General features: G+C 44.5%; 1 protein-coding gene across 1 annotated transcript in view; it reads right to left on the bottom strand.

Annotated features, from left to right (window-relative positions):
- cfap58 (cilia and flagella associated protein 58) overlaps positions 1–18,141 on the bottom strand; it is a 207,392-nt gene that overhangs the window by 108,968 nt on the left and 80,283 nt on the right. Inside the window, exon 13 of the mRNA XM_078565296.1 lies at positions 16,459–16,682. Coding sequence (XP_078421422.1) covers positions 16,459–16,682 — 224 coding nt within the window. The remainder of the gene's footprint in view (positions 1–16,458; positions 16,683–18,141) is intronic.

Genomic DNA, 18,141 nt, shown 5'->3' with positions numbered 1-18,141 from the left:
ATTTGGCCCCTTGAGCTGCTTCCCCCATTTGATAAGATCATGGCTGATCTGACTGTGGCCTCAACTCCACTTTCCTGTCTGCCCCCCATCCCCCACCCCCACAATTACCCTTGACTCCCTTGTCGATCAAAAATCTATTTTGAATATACTGAATGACCATGCCTTCACTGCTCTCTGGGGAAGAGAATTTCACAGACTAGCAAGCCCCTGGGAGGGAAAAAAAATCTCAACTCAGTCTTAAATGGGATACCGCTTATTTTTAAACTGTATCCCCTAGTTCTAGAATCTCCTACAAAGGCAAGCATCCTCTCAAGTCCCCTCAGGATTTTAAATGTTTCGCTAAGATCACCTCTCATTCTTCTAACTTCCAATAGATATAGGCCTAACCTGCCAACCTTTTCTATAAGATAATCCCTTCATTCCAGGAATCAGTTCAGTGAACCTTCTCCGAACTCCTTTTTTTTATTTATTCTTTCATGGGATGTGGGTGTCACTGGCAAGGCCAGCATTTGTTGCCCATCCCTAATTGCTTGCTGGGCCATTTCAGGGAGCAATTAAGAATCAACCACATTGATGTGGGGTCTGGAGTCACATGTAGGGCAGACCAGGTAAGAGCAGCAGATTTCCTTCCTTAAAGGGCATTAGTGAACCAGATGGGTTTTTACGACAATTGATTCATGGTCACTTCTCTTGTTACTTCCTCAAAGAACTCTAGCAAATTAGTCTAACATGATTTCCCTTTCATTAAACTATGCTGACTCTGCCTGATTGCATTATGATTTTCTAAATGCCCTGCTATTACCTCCTTAATAATGGATTCCAGCATTTTCGCTATGACAGATGTTCGGCTAACAGGCCTATATTTTCCTGCTTTCTGTCTCCACCCTTTCTTGAATAGAGGTGTTACATTTGCTCAACTTACACTCATACCACTTGCACACTCTGCTACGTTCTCACTAGATCTTAGCTTGGTCCCCACTCTCTTTTGAGTCAACGGGACATGAGTTCAAGCCCTTAAGCACATAATCTAGAATGATACTTCCATACAATACTGAGGCCAGTGTTGCACTGTCATAGAAAATGAAGACTTGCAATTATTTAGTGACTTTCACAACCCCAGGAAATAACAAATTGCTTTACAGTCAATGAAATCTTTTGAACTGTAGTTACTGCTGTAATATAGGAAACAGGGCAGCCAATTTGCAGACACTAATCTCCCACAAACATCAATGTGATAATGACCAGATAATCTGTTTGGTAGTGTTGATTGAGGGTTAAATATTGGCCAGAATAACAGGGACAACTCCCCTGCACTTCTTTGAAATAGCATCATGGGATATCTTCCATCCTCCTGTGAGGAGAGAAAGCTGGTCTCTCTTTAACATCTCATCAGAAAGACAGCATCTCTGACAATTCAGACCACCTGCAGTACTTCATTGGAGTGTCAACCTAGATTGTATGCTCAAGTCTCTGGTGTGGGACTTGAAACCATAATCTCCTGACTCCCGGGTGAATATGCTACTAACTGAGCCACAGCCAAAGTACATTATAGAGAGGGCCCTCCTTCAGAGCTGAAGAGAAGTGGGAATATGATGCAATTTATACTGCTTAAGGGGGGTGGGGCAGATGGAGCTGGATAGAAGGCCATCGATAGATGGGGATAAAGGAGGGATTGACAAGGATGTCATGAACTAAAGGACAAAGGGATTGTTAATGGTAGTGATTAGTGCTAAAAAAAGGTGCTAATAGTCGCATAAAGGTAAGAAAGCAGAATGTGATTATAGCAGAACAAGGATAGCATTGTGTAAAATGACAACGTGGAACAAGTGACAGATGGCCTTGTAGGGGATGGGGTGGGGGAAGGAGCAGTGGTGGGGAAAAAAGGATAGAAAATGGGATAAAAAAGGGGATAAAACTATGGATAAATGAATAAAAAAGACGTGTTAAGTTAATTTCTCCTCTGCTTTCTACTTGGTCTCCAGTTCTCCTTCTGTAACAAGCCTTGCGACATTTTGTCCTGAGAGTGGTTCTACAAAAATCTAAGAATGCTTGCTACATTTAATATTAAAATAATATTTATTATTAAATGTTGACATTTGACAAAATGTCTTTATTTGTGAGGGATTAATAGAAATCATGTTCTCAAATAGTCAGTAACTACCACTGTTGCCATTCAGCGGTTTAATGCCAATTTTTCCAAAATTTCAACTTAATTCTCTTTCTGCATTTTATGACTTTTAACATGCAATATATTCCGAACAAATCCTCAATGTTATTATTAAAAGTTTTGGAATTCCTAGGTTGTTTTATTTGAAACATGCAGATGGAGGTGCAGATGCATCACGCTAAGCTCCTGCTGTAGAAACGGAATGCTAAAAACGGATTTGCAATAGCATCCAAGATTTGTACCAATTACTGAATGTGTAGTTTTAATTCAACAAGCGCTTGCTGTCACATTTGTTCTGCCAATTGTGCTTGGTGCCTGTTTATTTGATAGGATAAGGGTTTAAAATCCACGCTGGAGGACAACAAAGTGCTGGAGATCCCAATTGTTAATGTAGTACATCTTCTTGAAAAGTTCCTAGTGAAAATAAACTCTTGTTACCATTAGATTCTGTACAAATTTCCTTTGATTCAGGTATTTAAATTAAGGCCAGGATTTTACATTCGTCGGGCAGGCTTGGCGGGAGTGGGCGGGGGCGGAAATGCGTGCCATGGTCTCCGTAATGGAGGAGTCCATGCAGAGCATGAGCAATGCAATGACCCTCATGGCTGAGCGCACTGCTTCCTCCATGGAGAGAGTCGCAACTCTCATGGAGAGGCTCCTCCAGGAGCTGAATCAGGGGTTCCCGGGGATGCGCTCGGACCTGCAAGCCCTCACACCGGCACTGACCTCAGGTGGGCACTGTCAGCGTGGGAGATGGATTGGGTGCCCAGTATCCCAGCTAGGTGCCCATCCATCAATGGTGAGCAGGGAGGTACAAAGCAACCTGACGTTGGCGCATGAGCTGCTTGTTGTCCCCTGCAGGCTCTTCTCAGGGTGCTCCGGATATCGGCAGCAGTTACTCCGCCTCTCTGCCAGTAACCGTGACACCTGATGAGGCTGCAGTGACTGGGGAGATGCCAGCCATGGCACTGGCTACTCCCTCCCAGGCAGGGCCAGCACAGGCTCCACGGACCAGAGGATGCCCGCCAAGGTCATCAAGGCCAACAAGACAGCAGAGTGAGCAGGCTGTCTCCAATGCCTGTGCCAGCGAGGAGGGAGCACCTAGACATAGCACCCACAAGTGAAAACTTAAACTACCTTAAACACAACACGGGCGTATCACTGGTGATATTTTTTTTCCCCACTTTTAAGTTCTTTATCAGTAGGTGTGATGGAGAACACCTTTCCATTTAATTTGTTTTATGTATGCCAGGCACCGCACCATTAAATGTCTTTATGTTCAACAAGCCTCTGCGGGCTTCATTAGTTCTGCAGGTGCAGGGTAACCCATGATGTTATGAATGACTTGTTCGTCATTGAACTTTATTGAAATGGCACATAGTGCATGTTATTCACCAAGCAAATGTTCCTGTCAGGTATCGAGTATGGAGCCTGCAGCCCTGGCATTTGGTGGTGGTTCTTCTTTGGTAGGCGAGCTGAAGGAGCATTGGATCAAAGCCTCCCGGGTGTCCCTGTCTCCCTGGAGGTTGCCTAGGTCAGCGTCTATCCCCTCAGTGTTTTCCTGACCGTGCTCGTCCTCAGACTCAATACTGGACTCAAAGTCTGCTGCCAGAGCAGCTGCATCAACATCTTCTTCCTCCACTACGTCCCCCACTTTCCAGCACCAGATTATGGAGAGCGCAGCATGCAACCACTATCAGTGGCACACTATCGGGGGGCGGTATTACAGTACGCCCCCTGAACAGTCCAGGCATCAGAAGCGCATATTGAGAAGACCGATGGTTCTCTCTACCACCGCCCTTGTGGAGGTGTGGCTCCTATTGTACCGCTGCTCAGCTTCTGTTCTTGGATGGCGGAGAGGTGGCATGAGCCACATTTTGAGGGGATAGCCCTTGTTGCCCAGCAGCCATCCATTTAGCCAGGCTGGAGCACTGAAGAACCTTGGCACCTGGCAGTGGCTCAGGATGTAAGTGTCATGAGAGCTGCGTGGGTATCTTGCACAGAATTGCAGAATCTGCATCCTGTGATCACACACTATCTGCACGTTCATGGAGTGGAAGCCCTTCCTGTTGACGAAGGCACCGGGCTCACCCACTGGCGCCTTGATGGCCACATGTGTGCGGTCTATTGCACCCTAGACGCGGGGGGAACCCAGCAATCGCTGCAAAGTCTCTGGCTCGCTCTGCCTGGCTGGCCTCGTCCATGCGGTAGTGAATGAAAATCAATGCACGCCTGAACAGAGCGTCTGTCACCAGCTTGACGCAACTGTGGACAGCTGATTGGGAGACTCCACAAAGATCACCCACCAACCCCTGGAAAAGCCGGAGGCATAGAAGTTGAGGGCCACTGTGACCTTCGACGCCACTGGCATGGGGTGTCCACCCACACTGTTGGAGCTGATCTCAGGGCCGATCATCTGACAGATGGAGGTCACACTCTCCCTTCGGCATTGCACCCCAGGCATATTGAGGTAGATGCATCACCGCCTGTAAACCCTGGCATCTTCTGCGGCACCTGCCACCTTGGACTTCCTGTTGGCCCTGCCCCCCCCTTGTGCATGCACCTGTCCTCCCACAGGTTGCTCTCCTGGAGGCTGAGAAGGGACACCTGGCCTCCTCCCCCTTCTGGCCCTCTCTTCCTCCTCAGAGTAGGTGCCTCCAGCAGAGACCACAATCCCCATTCCCAGGGTAATGGAAGGCTGTCTGATACCCGGAAGGTCCCAAGCGGAATGACTCCTCCAGAGTCCTGAACTGAAGCCTCTTATTTCTGTCAAAGCAGCTCTGAAGCGAAATGAAGATGTCCTGTTCATACAAGCAAGCAGCAGCAAGTTATGAGCTAAAATACAAACAACTCACATGAGTGAGCCCACTCACCCATCTTATCCCACCCGTGGCTGAGGTTTTTGAAAATGTGGCCTACCCGCCTGCCTACCCGTGCAACACTGTGAAAATCGCACGGGCTGTGTAAAATCACAGACAATTGGTGCCTCAAGGGCCTTAACTGGCCCGTGAATTAATGGCGGGTGTGCCTCCATCCTCATAGCACACCCACCTAGTGAAATATCATGACAGTGCGTGGTGATGTCGGAACGCACGCCTGGCGTCATCGCGCGTCATTTTACGTTCCGGCGTGTCGGGCATGTGCTCGCACGCCGAATGTAAAATTCTGCCCTAAGAAATAAGGATCTTGGATTGAGTTTTTTTGATAAGGCAACAGAGAGGGCAGATGACGGTGGCCCAGATAATGTGTGTATGGACTTTCAAAAAGCATTTGAAAGTACCACATATTAGGCTTGTTAGCAAAATTGAAGCACATGGGATAAAATGGGAGTGGTATGTATACAAAATTGGCTAAGGGATAGGAAACAGAGTTGAGGTGAACGGCTGTTTTTCAGAATGGAGGAAGGTATACAGTAGAGTTCCCTATGGTTCAGTACTAGGACCACTGATCTTTTTCGAAGACATTAATAACTCAGACTTGGGAGTACAGGATACAACTTTGAAATCTGCAGATGGTACATAACTTGGAAGTGCAATAAACTGAGGGAGATAGTGATAGACTTAAGAGGACATGGACAGTTTAATGGAATGGAAATACAAACTGTGGATGAAAATCAGCGCAATAAAATATGAGCTGATACATTTTGGTAGGAAGAATAAGGTGAGACAACACATAATAATGGTGTAATGTTAAAGGTGTTGCAAGAACAGAGAGACCTGGGGGTGCTTTTGCACAAATCTTTGAAGGTGGCAGGGTAGGTTAGCAAAGCAGTTAATAAAGCAAATGGAATCCTGCTTTGTAATTAGAGGCATAGAGTACAAAAGCCAGGAAGTTATGATGAACCGGCATAAAATAGTAGTTCATCCCCAGCTGGGGTATTGTACAATTCCAGGCACCACACGTTAGGAAGGATATAATGGCCTCAGAGGGACTGCAGTGTATAATTAACAGAATGATATGTGCACTACATAGACGGTTAATTCTGAGAAGCAATTACACAAACTAGGACTGTATTCCCTGTAATTTACAAAGTTACGGGGTGATTTGATCAAAATTTCAAGATGTTAACAGAAACTGATATGACAGAGAGGGAGAAACTATTTTCACTGGTTGAGGAGTCTAGGGCTAGGGAACATATCCTAAAAGTTAGAGCCAGGCCTTTCAGGAATGAAATTAGGAAATGCTTCGACATGCAAAGAGGGATGGAAGTTTGGAACTCTCTTCTGCAAGTGACAACTGATGCTAGATCAATTGTTAATTTGAAATCCGAGATTGATAGATACATGTTAACGAAAGGTACTAATGAATATGTGCAAAGGCAGATAATTGGAGATGGGTCACAGATCAGGCATCATGTCATTGGACTGTCTCAAGGGGTTAAGTGCTGTTCCTCTGTTTATGTTCACCTTTGTCACCGCTTTCGACTGAGGCCTTATTCTCCACGGACTGCTTCATGTCAGTATTTGGCTTGCTTCAATGGGCTTGTTGTTTTGTTCATCCATGGGGAAGTTTCCACTCTACACTGTACTATCTCTGAGTTGCTCCTCATGGTTCCCATTCTGGTCCGGATTCTGCTCCTATGCTGCTGAATGATCTCTGATTTGCCTTGGCCATTTATCCTTCACAATTCATCCAATGTCCTTTGTTGGATTGGTTCCCATAGCCCTTACTACTGTTCTGGATCTCGTATGCTCTTTGCCTCTCAACAGCTGCTTCCCGGACTAGCTACCTCATCTGCACTGGTCCTGTGAATACACATTCACCCTCCCCCTGCTCCCTAGATGTATTACTTCAGATTATCAGGTTTCACTCTGACTGTTCTGTTGTTGCTTTGCCAGTTCTGCTTGTACACACTTCCAACACCTGTGGCCACTAAGCACCTGTGCTGGACCCCAGGATCAAACTCTGCTGTTTAGTCACCTTTCCACTTCTCCTTGCTCCTTGATTCCACTGGATGACCTCCAGCAGCATACCTGCTAATAATCTTTGGGGAGAGATGGTGGCATAATGCTAATATCACAGGGCTAGTAATCCAGAGGCCCAGACTAATGCGCTTGGGGCTTGGGTTCAACTCCCACTTTGACAGCTAATGGAATTTGAATTCAATTAATAAATCTGGAATATAAAGCTAGTCTCAGTAATAGTGATCATGATAACTGCTATTAATTATTGTAAAAACCCATCTGGTTCACTAATGCCCTATAGCAAGGGACATCTGCCATCCTTACCTGGTCTGGCCTACATGTGACTCTAGACCCGCAGCAATGTGGTTGACTCTTAACACCCTCTGAAATGACTTAGCAAGCCAATCAGTTCAAGGGCAATTAGGGATGGGCAACAAATGCTGGCCTTGCCAGCAAAGCCCACATCCCATGAAAGAATAAAAAAATGTCTTCCTACCTCCACAACTGTCTCTGATTCTGGACACAAGTTTGTGAATGAATTACAGAATCACAGACATTTACAGCACAGAAGGAGGAAATTCAGCCCATTGTGGATGTACCATCTGAAAAAGAGCTATCCAACCTAATCCCACTTTCCAGTTCTTGGTCCATAATCTTGTAGTTTATAACAGTACAAGTACACATCCTAGTACGTTTTAAATGAAGTGAGGATTCGTATTTAATTTGTATGAGTTTCTGCCCCTACCACCCTTTCAAACAGTGTGTTCCAAACCCCACCAGCTTCTGGGTGAAACAATTTCTTCTCAACTCCCCTCTCATCCTTCTACTAATCACTTTAAATCTATGCCCCTGGTTATTGACCTCTCTGCCAAGGGATATAAGTCCTTCCTATCCTCTCTCTCTCTCTGGACACCTCATAATTCTATGCATTTCAATTAAATCTCCCTTCAGCATCCACTGTTCCAAAGGAAACAACCCCAGTTTATCCAATCTTTGTCCATAGCTAAAATTCTCCAGTCCTAGCAACATCTTTCTAAATCTCCTCTGTACCCTCTCTAGTGCCATCACATCCTTTCTGTAATGTGGTGACCAGAATTGCGGAGGACTCTGCCTGTGGCCTAATACTGTTTTATACAGTTCTAGCATAACCTCCCTACTCTTATATTCCATGCTTCAGCTAATAAAGGAAAGTATCCCATTTGTCGTCTTAGCTGCCTTATCTACCTGTCCTGCTACCCTCAGGGATCTGTGGACATGCACACCATGTTTCTCTATTCTTCTCAATATCCTACCATTTGTTGTGTGAATTCTCCAAGTTGACTTAATCTTCTCTAGAAGTGAACCTCATCCCACCACAGGACCGCAGATTTTTACTGCAGAGTATTCCCTTTCATCTCTTCTTTGTCATCTATTCACAACCGGTACATGTTTCTCTTAATCTCTTTTTTCATTCTTTCATGAGGTGTGGATGTCACTAGCAAGGCCAGCATTTGTTGCCCATCCCTAATTGCCTTTGAGAAGGTGGTGGTGAGCCACCTTCCTGAACTGCTTCAGTCCATCTGGTGCAGGTACATCTACACTGTTGCTGGGAAGGGAGTTCCAGGATTTCGATCCCACAACAGTGGAGGAAAGACAATATTGTTCCAAGTCAGGATGATGTGTGGCTTGGAGGGGAATTTACAGTCGCCAGTGTTCCCATTCTTCTGTTTCCCTTGTCCTAGATGGTAGAGGTTGCAGGTTTGGAAGGTGCTGTCGAAGGAGCCTTGGTAAGCTGCTGCAGTGCATCCTGTAGACGGTGCACACTGCTGCCACTGTGCTGGTGATGGGGGGGGGAGTGAAAGTTTCAGTTGTTGGATGAGGTGATGATCAAGCAGACTGCTTTCTCCCGGATGGTGTCGAGCTTCTTGGGTGCTGCTGGAGCCGCACTCATCAATGCTCTGTCATCACCTGAAATATCCCTGGATCCATTTGGCTTTACATTTTGGCTGCCACAAGCCAAAGAGTTCTAGCTCCATTTTTTGTTTCTCTTGGTTCCTTTTGGGCTCTTCCATAGAGTCTCCCAAATAGAAAAAGCAAAATACAGCTGATACTGAAACTCTAAAATGAGAACTGAAAACACTGGGACACTCAGCAGGTCAGACAGCAGCTTTGCAAACAGATAAAAGGGTAGGTTAAAGTTCAGGTCTATAACCCTTTATCAGAACTGGAGGAACAGGTTATGAGAAAGAACAAAGCAAAGGAAAAGGGGATGGAGTAAATATGGCACAAGAAACAAAAATGAATGATCTGTAAAGTGACTAGAAGAACAGATATGATAATGTGAGAATAAAACACCTAATGAGAAAAGAGAAAATCATTCGGCTGGATCTTGCGGTCAGCAGTGAATGAACTGCACCAGGAGTTTGTTACACCTGCACTTGCCCATTGACTTTCTTTGGGCTTTTGTCTTGGAAGTTTCTGTCAGCTAACTAGCCAGAGTGTCTGAACCAGGAAGTGACGGAATATTGAATTTAATTTCAACTCAGGGACAGAAAGTAAAGAGACAGAAAGAAAGATAAGACTATGAGAGAAATAAAAGAGAAAGAAAGAAAAAGTAGAAAAAAAGTTTTATTTAAATCTTCAACGTTAATTAAAATCAGAAGGAATGAAATTCCACAATTATAAATGTTAATTTTCAGAGCCAGAGTGATTGCTGAACAGAAATTATGTCTTCATACCATTAAAAGATTACTTGCACTGGAATGAACAAACTCTTACTTTTTCTCATGACCATGTATCTATCAGGTAGGTACAGCAACTTCATGTTGTTCAACATGTTTTAATGGCGAGTCTCCCCACGAGATATTGTTTTCATGTAGCATTTGGAGGAGCAGAACTTCTCAGACAGGAATTTCCTGATTTCCGTGTGGACTATGGAAGATGCTGCCCAATTTTCAGATAGGTGAGCGCTGTTAGTCTTGCCATTATTTTATTCGCAATTCCAACCCATTGGACAAGTCACAGATAAATGCGAGCCCCAAATAAACCATAGAATGCTTAAAGCAAAATAGCAAAAGGGGGAGGAAAGTATCGAAAAATTGGCAAAGCGGAACATGTTCTCGTGTCTCAATACTGTGGTGAAAGATACAGGCATGTAGAGCATCATGCCAGCTCTATGTCAAAGAGGAGTGTAGAAAAGCCCAACAAAAATGGAAAAGATAGACTGAAGCATTCGCAACCATCTTCAGCCAGAAATGCCGAGTCAACAATCCATCCCGGCCTCTTCCTCAGGTTCCCATCACAGCATTCAGCCAATTCAATTCATGCCACATCATATCAAGAAACGGTTGAGTACACCGGATACAGTAAAAGCAATTGGCCCCAACATAATGCTGGCTATAGTGCTGAAGACTAGGGCTGGGACTTTCCGTGCCCAGCAGTGTTGGGCGTGTTCAGTAGCGTGAGCGGCCAATATGGCCCGATCAGTTTCACGATGGCGTGAAACCAGTTTGCGATCGTCCGCTCAGCTGCGTTCCCCGCCATTGGACATCGGGAACCTCATTGTAATACATCAGCATATCATTATAAGGCCAGCTTGACGGACTCATCCCCCACCACTGGATCATCCGCTCACGTCAGCGGGAAAGCGCGCCGACGTGTTTCACAACAGAACATAAGCTGGCGGGCTGCACTTCGCTTGGGACTTCAAGGTTTGTTTGCCTACCTTGCTTCGGTCAGCACTCGCAGTCATCAGTGCCAGGCTTCACAGACAGCACCACATCACTTTTAGGGGGGCTCATGGCAGGTCTCTACCTACCAGATCAGCCATATGTGGGTGGCTTTTCAACAGCTGCAAGGCTAAGGCTTTGCTTGGTGAAGGGGAAGAAGTGGCCTCAGGCAAGGGAGAGGCTGTCGGGCGAGGGCTGTACTGGGAAAGGAGAGTAATCCAGACTGTGCGAGGGGGCAGATGTTGATCTGTGCAGGTGGCCTCAAGATGGTGAGGGCTGAGGAGGCAGTCTCCAGAGGAGATGGACATGTGAGGGTATGTGTGTGAGAATGGGTGGTGATGTCCCTTGAGTTGGCAGTGAGTGAAATGCCAGCGAATGTGTGATGGGCTTGCGTTTGAGAGTTTAGAGTGATGAAATGGTTGCTATACCCTGGCTGCACGGATGGGATCATTCATTCTCTATCTGCATTGGATGGCCAGCCTCTTCTGTACAGCATTGGCACTGATCACCACTGCCATCGCCTACCAAGCCGGAGTAGTAATGTGGCTGCCCCTCCTGTGGCCAGAGCAGGGGTAATGACATCACTGCGGGCCTCCACGGTATCTAAAAGGCGCCCGAGGGCTGCAGGCTTCTTGCCTTTGGGAGCCATGTCTTCTTTGCTGCAGTCCTGGGCTGGAAGCAATGAGACCGGCTGTACTTTAAATATGGCAGCTGGCGTGATGAAGCGGCGAGGTGATGGTATGGCGGGCGAATGAGAGCCCGCCTGCCATGGAAACGGCGTGTTTCCCGGGAATGCGTAAGTAATGTGGCGGATTTGGGACGGTGCAGCGTGAAAACCCACCATTGCAGCCGGTGGGTAAAACGTCATTTTACCCACCCACCCCCACACTTAGTGCAAATCTGGGACGATTCCACCCTTGTACTCCAGGACTAGCCATGCCTCTGGCTAAGCTGTTCCAGAGCAGTTCCAACATTGGCATTTTTCCTTCATATGGAAAATTGCTCGAGTACGTCCTGTTACAAAAATGATAAATCCAATCTGCCCAAATACCCTCCAAATCAGTCCACTCAATCCTATCAGTATCATCAACAGTACAATCAAGCTGCACTTACTCAGCAATAACCTGTTGATCAATGCTCAGTTTGGGTTCTGCCAGGATCTCTCTTGCCTCAGGGCCACATTACAGGCTTGATCCAAAGGAGCCGAATTCCAGAGATGAGATGAATGTGACTGTCTTTGACATCAAAGCGGCATCTGTGAGAGTGTGCCACCAAGGAGCCCTCGCAAAATTGAAGTCAATGGGAATCAGGGGAAAACTCTCCACTGGTTGGAGTCACACCTAGCACGAAGGAAGCACAAAGACAATCATCTCAACCCCAGCACATCTCAGGAAAACGTCCTAGGTTCAACCATCTTCAGCTGCTTCATCAATAACCTATCCTCCATCACGATCAAAAGTGAGGAAGTTTGCTGACGATTGTACAGTTTTCAGTTCCATTTGTAACTCCTTAGATATTGAAGCAATCCATGCATGCAATTCAGAAAGATGTTGACAACATTCAGGCTTGGGTTGATAAGCTGCAAGTAACATTCATGTTACACAAGTCCAGGTAATGACTATCTCAATAAAAAAAAGTCTAACCACTTCCCCTTGACATCTAATGACGTTACCAATATTGAATCCCCCATTATTAACATCCTGGGGGTCACCACTAACTGAATCAGCCATACAAATACTGAGGCTACTAGAGCACATCAGAGGCTAGGAATTCTGTGGCAGGTAGCTCACTTCCTGATTCTCCAAAGCATGTCCACCATCCACAAGTCAGGAGTGTGATGGAATACTCTCCACCTGCCTGGATAATTGAAGCTCCAACAACATTCAAGATGTTTGACACCATCCAGGACAAAACAGCCTGCTTGATTGGCACATTAAGATCCACCATCTTAAATATTCACTCCTTCCACTAATGATGCACTGTGGCTGCAGTGTATACCATCTACAAAATGCACTGCAGCAATTCACCAAGACTTCTCCAACTGTGCCTTCCAAACCCGCGACATTTACCACCTAGAAGGACAAGGGTGGCAGGTGCATGGGAACACCAGCACCTTCAAGTTCCCCTCCAAGTTATACACCATCCTGACTTAGAAGTATATCACTGCTCCTTCATCATTACTGAGTCAAAGTCCTGGAACTCGCTCCCTAATGACATTGTGAGAGTACTTTCACACATGGACTGCAGCTGTTCAAGAAGGTGGATCAGCACCACCTTCCCAAAGGCAAATAGGGATGGGCACTAAATGTCTGCCTTCCCAGTGAGGCCTGCATTTCATAAACAAATTTAAAAAGTAGATCCACATCCCAAGCACCAACCCACAACTTTTTCCATCCTCAAAACTTCTCATACACTATCCTAGATTATCAGTAGCTGTTAGCAGAGAGAAAATGGGAGCTGTGGTTGTCTGAAGTTGTTAGAGGCAACGTTAAGACAAAGTGTCTAGTAGAAAGATGAGGTGGTGTCCCTGCGCTTCCACTGAGTCTGACTGCAACAGTAGAAAGCCAAGGATAAAGAAGTCAGAGCGTCAGTAAGATGGAGATTTAAAATGGAAAGCCGGTCAGTCACTCATGCAAAGAGTGAGGAACTTGTGCTTTGAGATTTAAAAAATAACCATCTGATAACAAAAAGAAACTATTCTTGTTCCGTCTCCAATTTCCTGCAACTTTCCTTTTTCTCATTGTGCCACGAAAGAGGTGGAAGATTTAAAATTCATAAAATGGCAAAATGTAAAGGATATGGCAGACAGAAACAGGTTAGAATGCTGCTAGTGCACCAGCAGTGGTACTGTGATTGAAATACAAGGAAAACTAAAGTTTAACAGGCAATTATTGCTGGCATTATTTCACAAAGTGACAACAATATGACTAAATCGTGACAACCACGAAGTAGGCGAAACAAAATGAATGCCTCTATTTCTTTTATATTTAAATACAGACAGTAAATGACAATGTAAAAGTTGCTATCATAAAAACTAGGTACAAATTATGCAATGGATTTACAGCACTTTGACATAAATGTGTAAGGAATGACTTTTAAAGTAATTTTTGGGTGAAAACTGAAATAAACCGAGGGTGCAGGATAATAGCCACAGAGGCTCTTCATTCATAGAACCATAAACAATTGGAAATAAGAAAGGTGAAAATTGAGATAATATAGAATACCACCATCTGGTCTGCCAGTCAAAACGTGTAGGGAGAGAGGAAGAAAGGCTGAAGGGGTTAACAAGCATTAAAATTGTTGCTGTGAAACTTAATTCTTCAACCGTTTGAAAACCTTTAGAAATTGTTCAGAACCATCAGGCATCAAACATGGCAATATTTGAGCTGATTAACCGAAATGTGCTCACACATAACATAAGGCTGATGAGGTCATTCGAACGGGTCTAGTAAATTTGCAAAGTTGTCCTGCCATCAGTTACCACTTTCTTTTTACATCTGCAACACGTTCAGGATGAATTTACTTTCTGTCCTAATGACGTCCCACCACTAAGTAATAATTGATTTATTGAATATGACAGCAGTGTCTACTTGCATTAAAACGTTATCGAAAACAGTTAAAACCAATTTTGTGGTGAGAAACAAGACTTCACATAACAGACTGCAGTTGCAAGCTGAGTTCATAAATTAGCGGGGGGGGGGGGAGTGGGGAAGGGGGAAAAAAAAGACTTGCTTATGATGTTCAATATTTATGCTGACAGTACATCAGTTGAGATTTCTATGAGCTATTTAGATATTCCATTTTATCACAAACTGTTCAGGTCCCCTAAAGAATACTAAACAGCTTGGAAAAATTCAGCCCAATTTATTCTAATTTTGCTTGTCGTGCTTTTATACATTTCATTTGATTCAAATCATTGAGTTCAGTGACCATATTCCAGTGAAGTTTCTTGTTAAGGTAGAGCTCTGGTGCAGAAGGAGATCTTTAAGGGAGCAGTAATGCTGCCAATTTCGTGTCACTGTAAAGGCTTCCGCTTCCCAGCAGTGCGGAAACCTCCTTGTGGATGGCAAATTTAATCACCTGAACTTATGTCACAAGGGATTTGGTAGTGAATTCTGGTTTAAAAGGAGTCTCTAGTGCCTCACTTTATAACTTAAGAGTTGTTTGTAATGTTTTGAAAATGCTGACAGTCCCACCTTCAGCCTGAAAAATCTTGGTTTACCAACACAGAGTAGAGCCCTTCACAGTTCAAACCACAGAGCCACATCATAACAGCATACAAACAATAATGAAAGGATTAAAAACCCTCTGGTCCATCCAGCCTGTCCCATCCTGTGTATCACAGTATATACACTCTCCAGCCGCCCTGAAACCATGTGATCACCAATAGAAACAAAGTAATGTCCGGTTCGAGTTCCTTCCATGGCAGTACAGTTTAAACACAGCCAGATTTTTAGATATTTTAAGGGTGTAGGGTGTACCCTAGGGCAGGTACAGAAGCGGTTCACTAAGAGGAGAAAAGGGTGAGGGGACTTGCTAAAGAAACTGTGGTTCTTTTCATTAGACCAAAGTCTAATAGAGTTATTCAAAAATTATGACAGGTTTTGATAAAGTAAATCAAGGAAAAGCTATTTCCATTGGTCACTGCACCAGAAACTAAAAAGTATAAAATTAAGATCATGACCAAAAGAAGGAATGGAAGAGCTGAGAGGATTTGTATTATACAGAGGGTTGCTAGAGCATTGAATGCCTTTACAGAAACAATGATGGAAACATATTTCAAAATATGATGAGTTATGTTGGGATTTTGGAAACCCCCTGTGGAAGTTATGCCCCATAATCAATAGATCAACAGCCCTCTGCCATTAGCTTTATGTAAACTGTGTGCTACTAAATTATACAGAACAGGAAGGTTTCAGGTTCAATCCATGAGCTGTGCTGATGCCTGATCTCAACAGAAAGGGTAGTAAAGCTGGGGCTACAAATGACCTCAACATCCCTGGCCTAAAGAGAGGAAAGCAAAGAACTCAGTTAGCATTCCCAAACCTAATTTATATCTAAAACCCCTGCTGGAAAGTTGAATGTGTCGCCATTCATTGGGAACAGGATCGGACTCCAGCAAGATGCTCTCTACTCGCTGGCATCCACTGCATAAGCTCAGGCATTGCAGCATGGTTACTTGGGTGAGTTGGTGGTAGAAGTCCAAATGCTTGAGAAACAACAGACCAGCAGGAGGAGAAGAAGAGCTTTGTTTCTTTTTTTAAATTAAGAGAACATCTTCTATGGATATGATCGTATGGTTGTGATCATGTTACTGGACAAAATACCCGGGGGTTTGGATTTATAAGCCAGGGAATACGAGTTCAAACCTCACCATGGAAGTGTGAGAATTTAAACACAGTTTTCCAATAAAACTGGAAAAAAGCTGATATCCAGTGAAATCACATAAAAGCTGACAGACTGTTGCAAAAGCCCAACTGGGTCACTGCTGCCCTTTAGGAAAGGACACATTCCCTCCCAGCCATACCTGGCCTGGCCCATACGTGAGTCTTATAACTACTCTCTGCTGGCCTTAGGGCTAGGCAATAAATGACAGCCATGCCAGTGCCTCCAAGACCCAGTAATGATTTTTTTTTTTTCCTTCACAATTCCTTCACAATCAGATTTCCTAGTGTTTTACCTGAGCTCCTCCAGGTTAGAAACACTCTTGCTTAGGAGGTGTTTCTCCCGCCTTAGTTTTTTGATCTCCATTCGGAGGAGCCGAATGTCCTCCACCCGCTGCCTGTACTGTATTTCGCCTTTACTTAACATGGAATGCTGAATCTTGATCTTCTCATACAGCAGTGCCAGTTCATCGTTGCGACGCACGAGCTGAGTGCCTAGAATGTCTCTTTCACTGATAATCTGGCGAGGATGTTAAAAAAAAAGTTAATTGTAGAAACAACATGAAAGCACACTGAAGTCTGGTTCCATCAGTGAACAGGGTGACCAGGAATCAATCTTCGGAGCTACATAAGCTTTAAGCTTTAAAAAAAACAAGGAAGGCTTCCCTGCAATTAAAGACGCATAATAAGCTTAATGGTCCTTAATGTTTGCTAATAGGGATATGATGGGGATAATTATGAACCTATCAATTATGACTCAGCTTGGAGAATATTGGACAAAATTGATTTCAAATAACCATAAGCTGTTACTTTAGCAAACAAAAAGAAAAAAAAACTGCTTTTCCGCAATGTACTTGCCATACTTGAACACCACAAGCAATTTAGGCTGCATTTGCAGTATGACTGCAGCATCAGTGTGTAACATAACCGCTTCCCACTGAAGCTGTGGTTATACAAAACAGTAGCAAATTGCATTTCTGTAGCACCTTTAGCAGTTGAAAACTGTCCCAAGGCCCCTCAAAGAAGCATAACCAGGCAAAGATGTACACACCAGCAAAGAAGGAGGGGGCGACCAAAACCTTGATCAAAAATCTGGGTTTTAAGGGAGGGGGTGGTCTTAAAGGAGAAGACGCAGGTGAGGAGAGGCAACAAGGTTGAGTGTGTTATTTCCAGGGTGTGCTGCTGACCAGATGAAGGAATGGTGGGCAATGGTGAGGCAAACGGTGTGGGAAATGTCCAAGAAGTCAGAATCAAGAGGAAATTCAGGAGTGGTGCCAGTAAACCCTGGGCTAACAATGAAACCCACTATCAAGTTGCTTGGTGGGAGAAGGCCCAGTAGCCATCTTACGCTTAAATAATAATTGTGGCCTTCATTTAAACATTTTAGGAAGTCTTTAGGGCACTCATTTCCTTAATTGCAGGAGTTCCACAGGGTAGTGTCCTAGGCTCAACTATCTTCAGCTGCTTCATCAATGACCTTCCTTCCATCATAAGGTCAGAAGTGGGGATGTTCACTGACGATTGCACAATGTTCAGCACCATTCGCGACTTCTCAAATATTGAAGCAGTCCATGTCCAACTGCAAATAGGGGAAAGGTGGTGGCACACTGGGCTTGTAATCCAGTGACCCAGGATAATGCTCTGGGGACTGGGGTTCAAATCCCATCACGGCAGAATTTTGCTGAGAAGAGTGTCCTGCACTCAGCATCATGGTGAAGCAGTCTGGGAAGATTGTTCTGCAGTCAGTTCTTGTTGAAAATAACAAGAGTGACATCACAAGACAGTGCGAGAGAGTGGCGGAGAGATCAGAACCAGCGCGAGTACGGGGAAGCTTCAAAAAGTGACGTTAGCACAAAGGAGAGAGCTGAGCGGTGAGTAGTGGGTAAGTGTTTTTCTCCAGTTTTTCTCCAGTTAAAATAGATTAAGCTAAGGAAAAGTAAGAGTTCTAGATTTTATTTAAAGTACATAAATAATTTAAT

Source organism: Cetorhinus maximus, chromosome 20 (assembly GCF_964194155.1).
Source record: "Cetorhinus maximus chromosome 20, sCetMax3.hap1.1, whole genome shotgun sequence".
Classification (NCBI taxonomy): domain Eukaryota; kingdom Metazoa; phylum Chordata; class Chondrichthyes; order Lamniformes; family Cetorhinidae; genus Cetorhinus; species Cetorhinus maximus.
Note: the sequence above shows the minus strand (reverse complement) of the source record. Positions and strands in the feature narration are given on the sequence as shown.